This window comes from Triturus cristatus, chromosome 6, assembly GCF_964204655.1.
Source record: "Triturus cristatus chromosome 6, aTriCri1.1, whole genome shotgun sequence".
Classification (NCBI taxonomy): Eukaryota; Metazoa; Chordata; class Amphibia; order Caudata; family Salamandridae; genus Triturus; species Triturus cristatus.
The window spans coordinates 209,084,384-209,100,612 of NC_140589.1; the positions used below are offsets into that span (position 1 = coordinate 209,084,384).

Consider the following 16,229-nt stretch of genomic DNA (forward strand, 5'->3'; position numbering starts at 1 on the left):
TAATAATAACAGGGATACAAGAGTCAAATGAAACTTGATGAAGAGGGAGGGGGAGAAGGGAGGGGGTAGTGTGAGCAGAGGAGTAAGACAAACAAAGAATGAAGCTGACGAGAAGGGAAGGGGAGAAGGGAGGGTGTAGTGCAAGCAGAGGAGCCTGATTACAGCAATAGAAGACAATCTGTCAAGGTTGCCCGAGTTCGTAAATTAGGCGTGGAAGCAGGTTTGAGTTTCTATTTTGGCATTGTCCTCTCGCGGTGTGAATTAAACAAACAAATAACTGTGCAAACACTTAAGCGAGGAAATGTCATGAAGAAAGCGGAAATAACACGCCTCGCGCTGGCGCGCACGATGGATAAACCAGGTGTGACGACAGAGAACAGCGAAGGAACAGCTCTCAGACAGCACAGGAAGAAGGTTTTAAGAAAATGCATGCTTGCCACTCTCCCTGGGGATAAGTTAATACTGTGTCACAAAAATCCTCAAAGTAGCTAGAACGGGATTGCTGGCAACGGGATGTGTTTTTACAGAGCGAGTTACTACTCTGGGGAGTTGAGTGGTTTTATTACAGAATAACACAATTATAAAAGTAAATCATGGTTGCAAATGTCATTTGTTCCTGGAGTGTATGTTTAGCAGCATATAACAAGCATTGGCATAGCCAATAGGTCTCGCTTTTGGGACTTTATAAGTGTTTAGCCATGCAACAGTTGATGTTGTTGCACAAAGGATATTGTGCTGCATAACTAAATACTTATAAGGTCCCAAAAGTGAGACCTATTGGCTATGCCAATGCTTGTTTGGCAATGTGTTCCTTGAAGCAGTGGTTGGCGTTAAGGGTGAAACCCAGCGACTTGGCATTTGGTGAGAGTTGGGGTTCTAAGCCATCAAGGATCATATCTGGGCCATGTTTGTACTGTATCTCATCTGTTCTTGGCAAATGACAGGAATTCTGTCTTGGTCGGGTAGAGCTTCAAGGAGGCCCTAGATTCCAGACCTGGATGATGTGCAAGCAGTGTTGAGGTGTTGAATGTCTGAAGAAGGTTGAGCACCAAGCTGCCCTATGTAAAGTTTACACAGATGATGGCGATCTTTTGTGACCCAGAGGTACCCATGTGAACAAACTGGTGTCGGGTTGGACAGACAGAAGAGCCAGTGGTGGACATTGCTGGTTAATCCACTCCAAGACTCAATAGTGTGTATGAGGGTGGGATGGTCAACTCTGTCGAAGGCCGCTGAGCGATACAGCAATATCAGGAGTTAGGTGTCATCTATATCGTTGGTCAAGAAAGGGCATTGTCTACAATGTGTAATGTGTCGATCTCATGCTGCAGCATGATCTGAAGACAGATTGGTAGGCATATAGAAGATGGTTAGCACGGATGTGATCTTGAAGTTGAATATAGACTGCTTTTTCTACGATCTCTCCGATGAACGATAGGTGAGTGATTGGCCACTAGTTGGCATGGTTATCAGGATCTAGTGTAGGATTCTTTAGGAATGGGAGGATATGACGTTTCTTGAGAGCTTCTGAGAAAACAAACTATCCCTCTATAAAAATTGAAAGATAAGAAAGTATGTAGTGCCTCCTGACTGCATACCACTTCCATTCTGACAAAGCGATACCAAAGGGGATAATGGACGGAGCGTTTGAGTAAATCAAACACTCACCCCCAGTCAACTGATCTGGGTTTAATCCATCATCATTCTTTAGCTCACTCCCCCACCCCAGTTCAAACATGGCCATATGCAAATCAGTCTCACCCTGTGCCTCATGGGAACAGTCCAGCCCGAACTGCCGAGCCATGCCTTCCCTGGACCGGAAACAAGCATCCTGGGACAGGTTTCGGGTTCATAACCCTCATCAGCCAGGCTATCTTGAATCCAGTGGCAAAGTGAGCAAGGGACCCACGTCTGGGCATACCCTGCCAACTTAGGGGAAACAAAGCAATACCAAAGGGGATAATGGACAGAGCGTTTGAGTAAATCAAACACTCACCCCCAGTCAACTGATCTGGGTTTAATCCATCATCATTCTTTAGCGCACTCTGCCACCCCAGTTCAAACATGGCCATATGCAAATCAGTCGGACCCTGTGCCTCATGGGAACAGTCCAGCCCGAACTGCCGAGCCATGTCTTCCCTGGACTGAAAACAAGCATTCTGGGACCGGTTTCGGGTTCATAACCCTCATCAGCCAGGCTATCTTGAATCCAGTGGCAAAGTGAGCATGGGACCCACGTCTGGGCACACCCTGCCAACTTAGGGCAAACAAAGCGATACCAAAGGGGATGATGGACGGAGCGTTTGAGCAAATCAAACTCTCACCCCCAGTCAACTGATCTGGGTTTAATCCATCATCATTCTTTAGCTCACTCCCCCACCCCAGTTCAAACATGGCCATATGCAAATCAGTCTGACCCTGTGCCTCATGGGAACAGTCCAGCCCGAACTGCCGAGCCATGTCTTCCCTGGACCGCAAACAAGAATCCTGGGACCGGTTTCGGGTTCATGACCCTCATCAGCCAGGCTATCTTGAATACAGTGGCAAAGTGCCACTGGAATCAAGCTATCCTGGCTGAAGAGGGGTGAAACCCCGGAACCGGTCCTAGGATGCTTGTTTCCAGTCCAGGGAGGACCTGGCTTGGCAGTTCGGGCTGGACTGTACCCATGAGGCACAGGGTCAAGACTGATTTGCATATGGCTGGGTTCAAACTGGAACGGCATGGTGAGCAAAAAAATTATGGATTTAGGCCCAGATCTCTGTACTGGGGTGAATGTATGACATTGTTCTGCATTCTGTCCATCAACTGTTGTTTTTGCACTTCCATTCTGACAGCACCATGAGCCAGTTACTCTAGGTCATTCACAAAAATGCATTGGCAAGTTTTACTGGTCTCTTCTTTAAGACCAATTGGCTTTAACAATGGTGTTTAGCCATGCTGCACAATGCTGTGCAGTATAGCTAAAGAAAACAAACAAAAGAAATAGGTGCTATTTGTAGGCATGCACCAACACAATCCAACATAATGAAGCAAGTGTTTCTTTCTTTTTTTACAGAGCTGCAAAAGCATTTAGTTTTAAGTGAGGGTGGGGGCAGCACCAAAGAGAATGGAGGTGGCAGGAAGCAACAGAGTGCATGTGGAAAATGGAAGCAGCAAAGGGTGTGGATGAGGGAGGAGAAGCAACAGGCAAGATAACAACATGGACTAGGCAGGAGAGAAGTGTTTCATGAAAGCAAAGTGGGGAAGACGTACACATGAGCAACATGGAGGGGGTAGAGAGAAGCACACTTGTGGCAAAACAACAAGGAGTGCAGCTGGGTGAGAGAAGTAAATGAGTGAGACAGCTGGAAAACACATGCATTCTTATGGACAGCTTAAACCGAAAGAAAACAGCAGTGCTTGAAAAGCAGACAGTGAAAGGACACAAGTAATGCATCCATGGTCCAGGGGAGGGGAAAGACAAGAAAAGGAAGGAAAGCCCAAACGAGCTAATAAATATAAAACAAGCAAGGTAGAGTGACAGTAAAGCCAGTCAACATTAAGCAATTAGCGAGATCCAAGTCCACTGTGAGCGGACAATAGATCTTTTTGCCAGCAGATAGCTTGAGCTGGTTGAGAGAACTAAAAATGACTACAGTACTTCCTGCATGATGCAAAACCAGCAGGATTCTGCATTCAGTCTGGTGTCCAACTCCTGCTTGGGCCTTAAGATATTCTAGATGGCCCAAATAATTTGCAGCACTTTTGGAAACCAAACAGAAGAAGTTTAGTGAGTTACATCAACCGCATGAGGGTGCTTCAAATCTCCCTGCTTGTAAACACTATGGTACAACTTATGAGAACACACTTTTCCCAAATAACAGAACTGAAGTTTGACTGATATTACCCATGCCTCAAATATGTGCATGTATTTTCCTGCTTCCCTGCTTTTTTGACAGAAAGAAGCAAAATGTAGCTAATTTTAGGAGGCACAGATATAAGGCGGCAACAGCTAATTAAAGATACCATGTCAATGCTAAAGCATTCATGCTCCTAAAGTGACTCGTGAGGAACAGACAGGCTTTGCAAGAATGACAAATTCAGTTCAATATTATTTTGGTATTTGGTGCGCCTCTTATAATTTCATTGTTTTAAATTAAAAATATTGAAAACAAGCTTTGGCAAAATGAATATATCTACTCTTGGCCAGCAGGATTTTTTTTTAAATGTATTTCAACAAACATTTGCAATATGCAACAAAATCTGACAAAAACACATCAAAATAAAAGAGAAGCCCAGCAGCCTAGGTACACCAACCCCAGCATTAAAGTGCATTAGTTTTCAGGTGGCTGTGGACAAGTGATCAGGAAAAAAATAGTGTTTCTCACAGTGATGAAGTGGGGTATAAAGGCTCTGCCCCACGCTATGGTGGGGGAAGAAAATGTGAAGCACATCACATCAGTGGATGTACAGCAATTGCTAAAGGCACATGATTGAAATTATAAATGCATACAAGCAGCTGCAGTTAAAGTGTAATTATGATTGCAAATTAAAACTGGAAAAGCACAGACATTCGCGCTGACTCAGCGAGACCTAAACACACAACTACTACACCCACGCACTAGGATGTGGCTTAGTCACACTGGCATTTCCGGTTCAGATTTTTTACTTTGGATAAAGTACCCAAGTAAAGTTCTGAACAAACTTGCCCACAGCATCAACTCAAGTCTCTGCACTTTCGCGGCCAATCAGATACGGGCACAACCTACCATGGAAGTTTAAAACAGCAAATACCACGTCCAATGAGGGACCGAGATAGCCGTTGTAGTAGACAGGCCAATCAGGAGAGCGCAAAAGGAAATTGTCAGCCGTCACTTCTCAGCCAAACGGACCAAGGGAATAGGCGCAATGGCGTGAAATGGACCAATGGTGGAGAGTGTTGGGCAGGGCCTGTAAAAAAAGCAAAACAAACATTGCGTCGCCAGCGTCCAATGGCTGATGTACTGCTGCCATTGGACGCTGGCGTACACTGTTTGTTGTGGGACACAGAGTGTCGAGTGACAGGATCTTCGGCCTATGATGTTGCTGACACGAGGCATACTCAGCCAATGAACGTCGGAAGTGGGAGCCGTGGGCTGGTCAGGTTCTGTGAGAGGGGCCGGTGGGGATCGGTGTGTGGAGGGCGGCAGCAGCCATGTCTGTGAACATGGAGGACCTGTGGTAGCAAGTGATGATCAACCAGTTTGTGCTGGCAGCAGGGTGCCTGGACGAACAGGCCCGACAGCTGCTCCAAGGTGCCGGGTGGCAGTTTGAGGTGAGACTGGGGGATGGTCTATGACTGATGTTAACTGAGAGGTGTATTCTGGTGCCGTGGCTTGAGGGGAAATGTAGGAGACACTGTTATTGAATGGAGCGAACTTTACAACAATTACTGACTGGTGGATTATCATAGATCGTGAAATCAGTGGACAGGCTCTATCCAGGAAACTTACAGTAAGGGTGGTTGTTGGGTTGGGAACTGGAGTAATTTGGGTGGAGTTTGAAGGAAGACTGGATGGCAAATGCCGGATGTTGTATTGGGAGCTTAAGGGGTATGTGACTGGACACAGAAAAGGGGCTGCGCACGCAGTGAGTGATACGGCTGTACATATTGCAAAGCTGCCGGCTGCGCGCGTGCACGTTCGCGGGAACGCAAGCTTGTCGCCAGCCAGCAGCACTTTCAAAACTCACATACTAAATGTCTCTCCGAGCAGCACATGCGCGTTGGCTCAGCGAGACCTAAAAATAAAACTGACGTAGCCGCGGGAAAAAAATAAAAGTGAGCGGGAAGTGATCGCAGGGACGCGCTCTGTGGTGGGGGAGGGGCAGAGCGAGGCGCTTGGGAGGGCGCTGTGTTTTATGAGCCATGATGGCCAGATGGAGGAAAGACAGATGGCAGCTGCGCGCGTGCACGCGCTCGTGAACGCAAGCTTGAGGCCAGGAAAAGCCTCTGGTAGCACTTTAAAAATCCACTACCTAAATGTCTCACAGAGCAGCGTTTGTGCTGGCTCAGGCGAGACCTAAAAAACAGGTGCTGAGACGGGTCCCTATTGGTCTCTCCATTTTTGCCCTCACCCTCAGGGTGAAAAAATATATTTTTACACTGCAGTAGGACCACCCTTCACTGCCTTTGATGTAACTTCTAAGAGACTTGTTATATTTCTTACACAGACTCTTCATTTCAGAACTGAAGCATTTTCAATATTCTATACAACAAAGCCATAATTGTTGCTTATTTAACTTATAAAGCTAACAACCATTGGCAAAGCCAATAGTTCTGGCTTGTTGTAGGTGTAATTTTACTTCTTGAGATGCAATGACAGAAGCAGCAAATTACCAGTCGGGTGGCACACTATGCTTAACACTGATTTTTAGCTTACTTTTTAAGCCACTTCCTAATTACATCGGCAACGCCCCTTTGAGAGACCACTTCCCCCAGTTTTTACATCCCACTTAAAGTCCTGCTGTTTGTAATGCAAGTTTAAAGTAATGGCTTCAGTGGCGTAACTAAAGTTGAGGGCCCCCCCGCAAGGTACACGGAGGGGCCTCCGCTCCGGATTTAATCCGGAGCTCTCAGGCCTGAGTACTGTGCTGAGGGAGCCCCCTGCAGCTGGGGGGACCCCCGCACTGCGGGGACCTGTGTTACGCCCCTGAATGGCTTACGTATTCAGAGTGCTTTCTGTCACAGGCTGGGAACTCGTAGCACTTAAAATACGCAAGTCCCTATTCCCCATTGCCCCAACCAGGATTCAGTTTTGTGCCTCTCTGGTAACAAACAAAGACATCTTCAGGGATCCCATGAACCACCAGAGGTTTGATAACCTAAAATAATACATTTTCAAAGGATTAGTTTAACTTGCTTTTATTCTCCATTTAAGGTGTGTGCGTTATTTTATATGGAGTTACCTGAAAGTGACAGGATCAACAAATGAGTCACAGAATATTCTTGTCTTTTTAGTCACACCTTTGACTCCGCCCCACACTCACTGACCCCGCCCCATTGCACTAAAGGTCCGAGTTCCTCTTTTTCCATGCACTTCGACAGCTGTATCAAACCAGGGGATGGGAGGCCATGTCCCTTGCTTGCAGTGGAAGCCTCGCCTGGCCACACTGACTCCTGCTCCCAGGGCCCTCTGCTGGCTTGCCCCTTCCTCTCTGGGTTTGTGCTTCCTGCTTGAAACGGGAGCCCTTCTGCTGACACGATAATCTCTAGGCCTCTGATAACGAGGGCCGCACATCGCACCCGCAGGTGACATTCCTCACGCTGGTGACGACCCCACGGGCCCTGCCAGATGCACCAAGGGAGGGGCCCGAGGAGGTGGGGCTCTGGTGAATGTCAGAGCCTGGCAGCCGCCCTGCCACCGCCTGGGTGAAGAGGCGCAGCGTGTTTCACGAGACAACTACTGGGCATCCGGTTACAGGGCTCCCGCTGTGTTTCCATGCTGGGGTGTAGTTCACCCACACTGGCTCTGTCGCTGGGCACTGACATATCAGGGAAAAATACAGCAACAAGTCATACCTGACTTCCTTGGGGTAGATACTGGCTACAGCGCCCAGAGGCGATAAGGTGGGTGGACAAACACAAGAGCTTTTGTTTAATCAAATAAATAAAAAAGCGTTCTGTTTTTTTATTATTCTATCCTCATTAATTACTTAGAGGCCCTGCTAGCAGGCGCCTTTATTTCCTCGCCATGCATCTCGGCTGCACAATGGCGGGCTCTTCCGTTCCCAGCAGTTGTTTGCTTGCTACAGGCAGGAGCTGGCAGCTGCATTGAAGCTGTGCGCGTGTTAATCCCCCGGGCACCTGGCTGGCAGTAACTTCCCCAAAGCAAACAAGCAGCCCCAGAGGCCTGCAGGAACCCCGCCCAGCTCATCTGCTCCTACAGCACCCGGGCATGCAAACGGGCCGGAAGCCCAAGCTCACACAGCGCGTGCTGCTTGCCTTACGGGCGCGAACAGGTGTGTTAAGTGTGTAGATATATATATATACAGTTAGATATTGCACATGTGGTGGAGATGCTGCGTGTACCGCATACGGCCACGAAGGGCCATGTAAAACGCCCGACTGCCCACCACCACCACCCTCTGCAGCCGGAAAATGCCACGGAACACTTCTAGTAAACAATCACGCGGGCAGCTGAGCACACGGTGAACATCAGAGGGCAGGGCTTTAAGTGGGCCGGGTCCTGCCGGTGCTCAGCACAGGTAGTTCTAAAGAGCAGGTGCCGAGATGGGTCTCTATCAGCTGTCCATTTTTACCCTCAGGGTGAAAAAAAAGGTCATAACTCGGCAGCAGTACCACCCTTCACTGCCTGCCATGTAACTTCAAAGAGACTCGGTATAGTTCTTTCACAGTCTCATCATTTCAGAGCTGAAGCATTTTCAATATTATAGACCGCGAAGCCATATTTGTTGCTTATTTATCTTATGCAACTAACAACTAATGACAAAGCCAATAGACCTGGCTTGTTGTGGGTCTAATGTTACTTGTTGTATTATACATCTGGATACAATGACAGAAGAGGCAACATACCAGTGGGGCGGCACACTATGCTAAGCACAGATTTTTAGCTTAAATAATTTAAACCACGCCCTTAATTACATCGTCCACGCCCCTTTTAGCGGCACCCCAGTTTTTCTTTTTTTTATCACCCTTAAATCCCTGAGGGAGGGCTCTCAGTTCGAGAGGGCCAGGCTCGTCGCAGTAATGCCGCTTTCTCCCAGTAGAAAATGTAAAATGATTTTTAAGGCATCGGTCATATTCCAGAGGAGGGCCTACGTGAATGGCGTTGACCGGGGGCCTTTAAAGAAATTCTGTTCTACTCCAAGAACCACATGAATAGTGTAAATTGTACGTAGTGAACATAACTAAACACGCAGAAGAGAGGTATCTGTAGTACCGTTCATCCCCTATAGGGAGCGCTATTGATAGATAACGGATTTTTTTTTTTTTTTTTTTTTTTTGCCATGGTGTCACTGGGATTTGTTTTGTCCACGTCGAATGAGTGAAAGGCTGAGTGGAATATAGGGATTCGAACACGTGACTACGTGGTAGTGTACTAAGTCACCAGTCGGGGACCTTCTTGCCCAAAGCATGCACACAGGCCCAACCAAATACAAGTAGAAGAATTGTCTGTCTCCTCAAATCACATCTTAGCAGAACATGCGCGCACCAACCACCTTTACCCCAGTGCAGCCCGGATTCTGACTATAACTCCTCCCTGACCACAGCTCCCCACTATTACAAACTGTGTGAGCCTAGACAAAATACTTCCAATTCCTGTACCTGGTTTCCCTTGTTTCAACATTGTGGAGTGTCTGAGGGTGATTCAGTTCACAGCGGTCTATTCAAAAAGAAACATCCCTGTCAGCAGCCTGGCGGTGGAGGCTTGGATCTAAAGTGTAGCGTTTCTGTATTTAAAACTAAAGGAAAATAATGATCGGCCCATCCATGCTTAATCCCCATGTGAACGTACATTTGGATTTTTTTCCTGCTGCACAGACACTCTCAAGAGACATCTTTGGTAGTCCGAACAGTGGGTGGGCCACTGCAGGGTCGCAGTGTTCACATTCCCGAATAGCCCCGTATTTGGCAGTGATGTGGAATGTTTGGGTGGTCGCAGCCCACCTCACGGTGGTCGTGCAATAATACAAATTATCATTAACAGTGTGAGTTCTTTTCCACAGGGAATCGCCGCTCTGATTTCAACAGCTCCATAACTCACAAACACTCCAGGGACACGCATTAAAAACACAAGCACGCCTGAGCCATGTAGCAGCGCGGCGCACAGGACCTACTGCACAGACTCGCGGCACTTAGGAAAGTTTGTAAGAGACCGGCTGTGCTGGCAGACTTCGTGGACACGTTTAACAACCTGGGGCTGGTGACAGGCAGCCAGGGCGTATCTGTTTTCTTTTGATCATTAATGCGTGCAGGCGGAATCTAACCGTGGTAAGAAGCGCAGGGTGCGTACAGAGCAGGCGCCAGCGCCGGTCCCCCAACATAGTGATGGTGAGTGGGAACTTTCAAGTGCAGGAGGGGCGGGGGATGAGGGGTGGCTTCTAGTCCCTCGGGGAACGGAAAGTGGGTTATGCATGGCTTGATGAGCAGACCTTCAAGCACCGAGGTCAATGGCAAGAACCCACGCAGCGCTCTCAGCGCGCTGCACACGCGAAAGATCAATAGATGTTATTTACAGCTTCTAAAAGGTAAAAGAGCTGTATGAAGCGCTAAGTAAAAAAAAAAACACATACGCACGTTCGGATTAATGTCACTGCGTTGCACTGTAAAAGTTCTTTGTCAGGCGCATAAACCCAGTGAGCGATCAAACAAGTTACTGGTAACAGTGCTTGGATACCACCGATCTGAGCGCTATAATAATAACACGTGTCTAATAAAAAAAGGTCTGGGTACAGGCACGAGGGAGTTCCCAAGCAGCATGGCACTGCCACACCCCCTCCACGATCCGAAAGGTGCATCTCAGGTGGCCCCCAGAGGTGGCTGCCTCACCTACCTTGACAAAGAGCTCGATGTCGGGGTCCTTCGCCTCCCCGTTGGTAGCAGCGAAGTCTGTCATCTTCCACCGGGCAGCTGCGAGCGTCCTTCTCCTCCTTGCACCGAGGGGGATCCAGTCCAGGGGTGCAAGAGCTGGGGCACCTGCTGCCTCTCCAGATGTTCACATCCCTCCCTGCCCTGGGAGGGCACGCGCCTGGAGTTCACCGCAGTGACCCGCTCCCGGCCCGCGGGCTCTTGGGGCGGCTTGGCGTCAGCAACAAGTGTCCGGCCCGTGTCACTGGATCCTCATCTGTCAGGGCTGCTGCTCGGCGCTGTCAGCCCGAAATAGCCCGGGCGGGAGAGAGAGAGGGAGGCGCCGCGCGCAGGGGAGGAGGAGGCACGCGCCGCCCGGGTCCGGGGCCTGCTGCTGCCCGCGCGCCTGGCGCTCTGTGCACCTGACTGGAAGCGGGGCGCGCCCACACGGGTGCCCGGGCCCGAGGCTTCCAGCAGGGACTGCTCCCGGCGAGCCCCAGAGCGTTCGGGTGGCCCTCAGCACTTTTCGTACACAAAGTGGAACAATTCATTTCACCCAGCCAGTCTCGTGTTTACTCACTGATGGTGCGTTGTATTTCGTGGGTTGTTTTGGGTTCACACCGCCACTTTCTGGATTACAGCCATCCGGGCAAATGTTCCTCTCTAAAAACATTTATGTAGATATTTGAGGTTTTCCATATAACAGAACACATCACTGCAACTTTCTACATTGATGATTCTTAAAATTACAATTGTTGTTACTCTAACTCTTAGTATTAAGTATGTTATTCTTATATGCTTAATTTGTAAAATAATCAGTGCAGGGGCCAAAATCTTTCATCAGAGGCACGCAACCTATTATATCGAAGCAAGGTTTTCTAATTCTGATTCCATCCACCCCATGTCCCTTTCATCTATTCTCCCTGGTCCTTTCTCTCTTTCTAACAGGTCCTTTTCCATCCCTACTTTATCCTTTTGTCACTGTTTTGTGTTTTCTCTTTCTCCTCCTTTCCTTCTTTTCTGCCTTCCTGCCTCTTGTTCTGGATGGAAATCTGATGCTGACAAAAAACTCCTGCACCCCAAAAATGAGTGTCATTGGGCCTCACTTGCAACCACCAGCTCACATTAAGTACAGATTATTATCATATACCAATAATTATGTTTACGAAATGTATTGTTCCTATTATTGTTGCACATTTTATTATTATATATGGGATAAAATACCCCCTGCTCTGCATTACAAGGATGTTGCAACTCACTGAGAAGTTACATGTCCATATAGAGAAACGAGGCTGTGGGCCAAGTCCCTTTATATGGTTATGGAACTCCGAGGTGACTTGCAATATCCTTAGTATGTATGGAATGGGGTACTTTATTCCTTATAATACATAGTCATATCATCACTTTTCCCACAATCCACATAAATCCTTAGTCCATAGCCTTTCCATATGAAAGAGAGAGCATGTTTACGAACACGAAGAATACAAATAGAATCTCTAGCGCAAAACTAAACACATAAAAAAACTGGTAAAGTATTTTTTGCAAAAATATATTACAATCAGTTTAATAAACCATGCCCAAAGATTCTAACTTTTCTATAATTATTCGAGTGCAACAAATAAACATAAACATCTCCAGTGCTTAACCCCTTCAGCGCGGCGCGGATTTCTGCGCCGTGCTGAAGGTTCTGTGCGCGGGCGGGGCCATGACGGAGCGGTTCCGTCATGCGCACAGCGCAACCGACGCTCATGACGGAACCGCTCCGTCATGAGCGTCGAAGGGGTTAATTTGTAAAAATAAAAATATAAAGCGCCAGGGCCATCTTCAGGAGGCCGCTGCAGCTTGCACCACTCATTGCCCCTGCCAGCCCTGCCAGTGAAAGTATCAACACAACTATTAACCAAACACTCCTACAAGCGTGACAATTCAGACTATTCCAGAACCCCAAACATATGAAAATGGTTCGGGCAGCAGGTATTATTCCTTTTAAATGATTATTTAATTAATAAACAACTGTTGTGTGCTCATGCGTCATCACTCCCGATCGCGCACCACCCAAACCTGTCAGTCACGCAGGAGAAAAGTTTGCTACAGCTGCTGGGTGAAATGAAACGATCCACTATGGCAGATGTTTTCCCGCACAGTAGATTCATTCAGAGAGAGGACCCATCATTAAGCATACATAATACACCCATGAAGCTGTTTGCTCATTTGCGTTTGCCGATGGCGATAAGGGAGCTATACGCCTAATTTCCGGAAGAACCACCAAAATTGCAAGCCCTGCAAACCACTATTAACTACACCTGGCCGTCGGAAATAAGTCACACGCTTATACAACGCGTCACAATCAGAACAAGGCGGTATTGCGAACAGATCGCTTAATAAATGGGAAGTGCTAATAGGTGACAATATAGGCGAACAAGATTGGGAATATAGCTGCACACAGCTAACACTCATGACGCCAAACTGCAATTTGCGCATAATACACTTTAAATTCCTGCACCAATTTTATCTATCTATGGCCATGGTCAGACTGATTTGCATATGGCCATGGTCAGACTGATTTGCATATGGCCATGTCTGAACTGGGGTGGCAGAGTGGGCTAAAGAACGGTGATGGATTAAACCCAGATCGGTTGACTGGGGGTGAGTGCTTGCAATGTTCAACACTCCGTCCATCATTTCCTTTGGTTTTTCCAATTTTATTATACCCCGATTCAGTTACACAGATATGGCCTCCGATCTCATGACAAGTGTTATAGATGCGAAACTCTACATGCAGACTTCTTACATATGGCATGGGCCTGCCCACATATACACAGATATTGGCAAGAAGTAACGGTGCACTTACCACTATGCTATCTGAAATGATACCAAATGCCCCACTTGTATGCTTGTTAGGTATATATAAACTCACGCCTGTAAAAAGAAGGACATTTTTGGCTGTAGCGCTTTCGCTAGCTAAACGTCGTGTTGCTATCAGATGGGGTAGCAAACGTCCCCCCCAGGTTTAAAGACTGGCTTATGGACATGTCATACTGTAGAGACACCTGGGAGGTTTACGCGAAAGAATTACCGCAGGCATCCAGACCTAGAGATTACTGGGAACCCTTGATGCAATATCTTCAGCTTACACAGGTAGACGGGTAAGAATAGGGTAATGGCGAGACAGTAGAATATACGACACCTGTGTCAGATTCCTGGTGGGAGGAGAATAGATGTGATGCAAAAAAGTGTGACCAGAAAAAGTATTAAATAATATTTGTATGTTAGTACACTTAAGGAACCTTGAGACAGGTCGGGAAATCCGATATGTGATGATATGTACGTAATCTCCCAAAATATGGATGCAAACGACTATTGATGTATAAATGTGATGTAACATTATACCACAAACAGCTGTGATACACTGTAAAGTATGCTTGTTCGATGTTGACCGGAACCAATAAACAAATTAAATAAAAAAAAACAAAAACTTTTATGTGCTCATTTTTAATTTATGCAAACAGCGCCACCTAGTGGCAGACTATCATAAGTACTGGTGTTGGCAATTAGGTGCTGGTGTCGGGCACCGGAAACCACCTGATCAAATTAAGCACTGAGTTTTTCCTTTATGCTTGTCACTATACAGCTAGAAAAAGAGAGCCAAAGAAAGAAAAGCAATGTTTATTTTTGATCCTTAACCACCTGCTTTATTTATGCTCCATGACCTGACCTGACTTCCCCTTCGGCTGCTGGCTCTGGCAGCAGCCACTGTGACATCAAAGCTCAACTGTAATAACTTATTACAGTGGAGTTCTAGCATCATTCCTTTATAGTAGGTGACTGGGTGCTTCACAAGTCGGCCATTCTAAAGAAATTAAAGACAGGTTTTATACATGTATTGCGGAGTCCCAAATATTATAAACTGACCATCAAGGAAAGCAGCCGCACCCCTGAGACTTACTTTCAATATTATTAATCCTTGTAACTATTCTCCAGTAATGTAGCCATCTGCTGTAAGTGCAGGTATCCTTCATATGTTTAGCCATTTTCAGAAGGTTTTAGATGGAAGTTTAGGTGCCTGCCACAGGGTATGTTTGGGATGTGCCTTCAACAATGGCTGAGTTTGCTCGGTTAACACTCGCGGTGCAATGCCCCGCAAGCATCTCCATTTCCAATGCAGACAACAATGTGAACACTTCAGCCACTTGGGAGCAGTCATGTTTGCGATGGAATCTAACCCATCACTCCTTAGAAAGAATGTTCAGTTGCCTCCTGGATAGATTCACGCAATATAAATACCACATTCAGGAGTCTGGGAGGGATCATGGATATATACCTCTCCCTGATACCTCAAGTGACCCGGATTATGATTACTGAACACAAATGCGAGGTTAACGCCTTACCCATAACATCAGATCATGCTGGCTCCTCTCCTAGCTGTGTATTTATTTAACATATCTCATAATGGAGTATGTATTTATTTAACATATTTCATAATGGAGGAGACTTCCTCTCGGTCCAAGCTACAAAATGGAATTCTGTGGAATAATAAGGGTAATTTACAACCATCTTGAATTCTGGGGACACTGAAAATTCAGCTCTGCCTCTGCCCTTAAGAACTGTGTTATAATTAAGATCAAAAGAGACAAGATTCTGCACGTGCAAATGTGTCTATTCGCACATTTTGCCTCAAGGCCTAAGTGGCGGCTCCCTCGGAACCGGGGTGGTGAGGCGGGGGGGGGTGAAAAATAAGTAAAATAAACGTACCTTCCCCGCCTCCGCCTCATTCCTCCCCTCCATCCTCTTCTCTCAGCACCGGAAGCACCCAGGCTCTCCGAGCCAATCACAACGCTGCATGAGCAGCATCGTGATTGGTTTGAGCGGCCTGTTTGGCCACTCAGGCAGTGCCTGGGAGCCTGGGCATGTTCTCCACCGGGCTGTGCAACACTGCCCGTTGGAGAACATGCTAAGTACACAACTGTTTAGCCGACGCACCAGGGCCAGCCAAACAGTCATGCACACTTGAGGAGTGCAAACCTCTCCTCCATCTGCTCTGGAAGACTGTAGGGGTCCGTCCGAACTCCGCCCACTCAATAAAACTCCCGAGCAGCGCAAAAATTCCTGCCACGCAGAAAGGGTTAAAAGTGGTCATGCTACATCACAATGTTTAGTTCATGTCTCACAAGCCTCAAGCGTCTCATCCGAGACCACCATTTTAAGTCTATTTGAAACCAAAATCTTGTTTTAACCTTAACTTTGAACCGGTACCCAAGATTCTAACGAAAATCAGTGCTCTTCACAGACCGTTCAGGAGTAACAAGTGCTCTATATAGACCACAATGTAATAATGGCTATCTAATAAGTTAATCGTATTCTGACATTCCAAATTTAACCAGATCTCTCAAGATTGCCTTTCACCTGCAGAAATTGTCAAACATGCGACTAGATGACAAAATCATTTGATGAGAGAGCTGTAGAGACAGATTATCGGTTGATATTTGCATCATGACCAACAAGCATAACAGATATTTAAGCTCCTTACTTTGATGGTTTGTTTGGCAGCTCCCTGCAGCCTTTTGGGTACAGAATGGTGAACATCAGTGCTTAATTTGGGTTGATGGTTGTGGCTGGTGGGTACTAAAACCTATTTTTGGACAACATGACTTATTTTTACCATCAGACTTTGACCCAGAACAA

At 46.9% G+C, this 16,229-nt stretch overlaps 1 protein-coding gene across 3 annotated transcripts in view; it reads right to left on the minus strand.

Moving 5' to 3' along the window:
• The window catches only part of CLIC5 (CLIC family member 5), a 465,318-nt gene that overhangs the window by 271,918 nt on the left and 177,171 nt on the right, over positions 1 to 16,229 (minus strand). Inside the window, exon 1 of one of the 3 annotated variants that reach the window (XM_085610539.1) lies at positions 10,534 to 10,837. The exons of the other annotated variants lie outside the window; for them this stretch is intronic. Within the exon in view, the coding sequence (XP_085466665.1) occupies positions 10,534 to 10,596 (63 nt within the window). The 5' untranslated portion in view covers positions 10,597 to 10,837. Of the gene's footprint in view, positions 1 to 10,533; positions 10,838 to 16,229 lie in introns of those variants that run through there. 3 annotated transcript variants of the gene reach the window in all.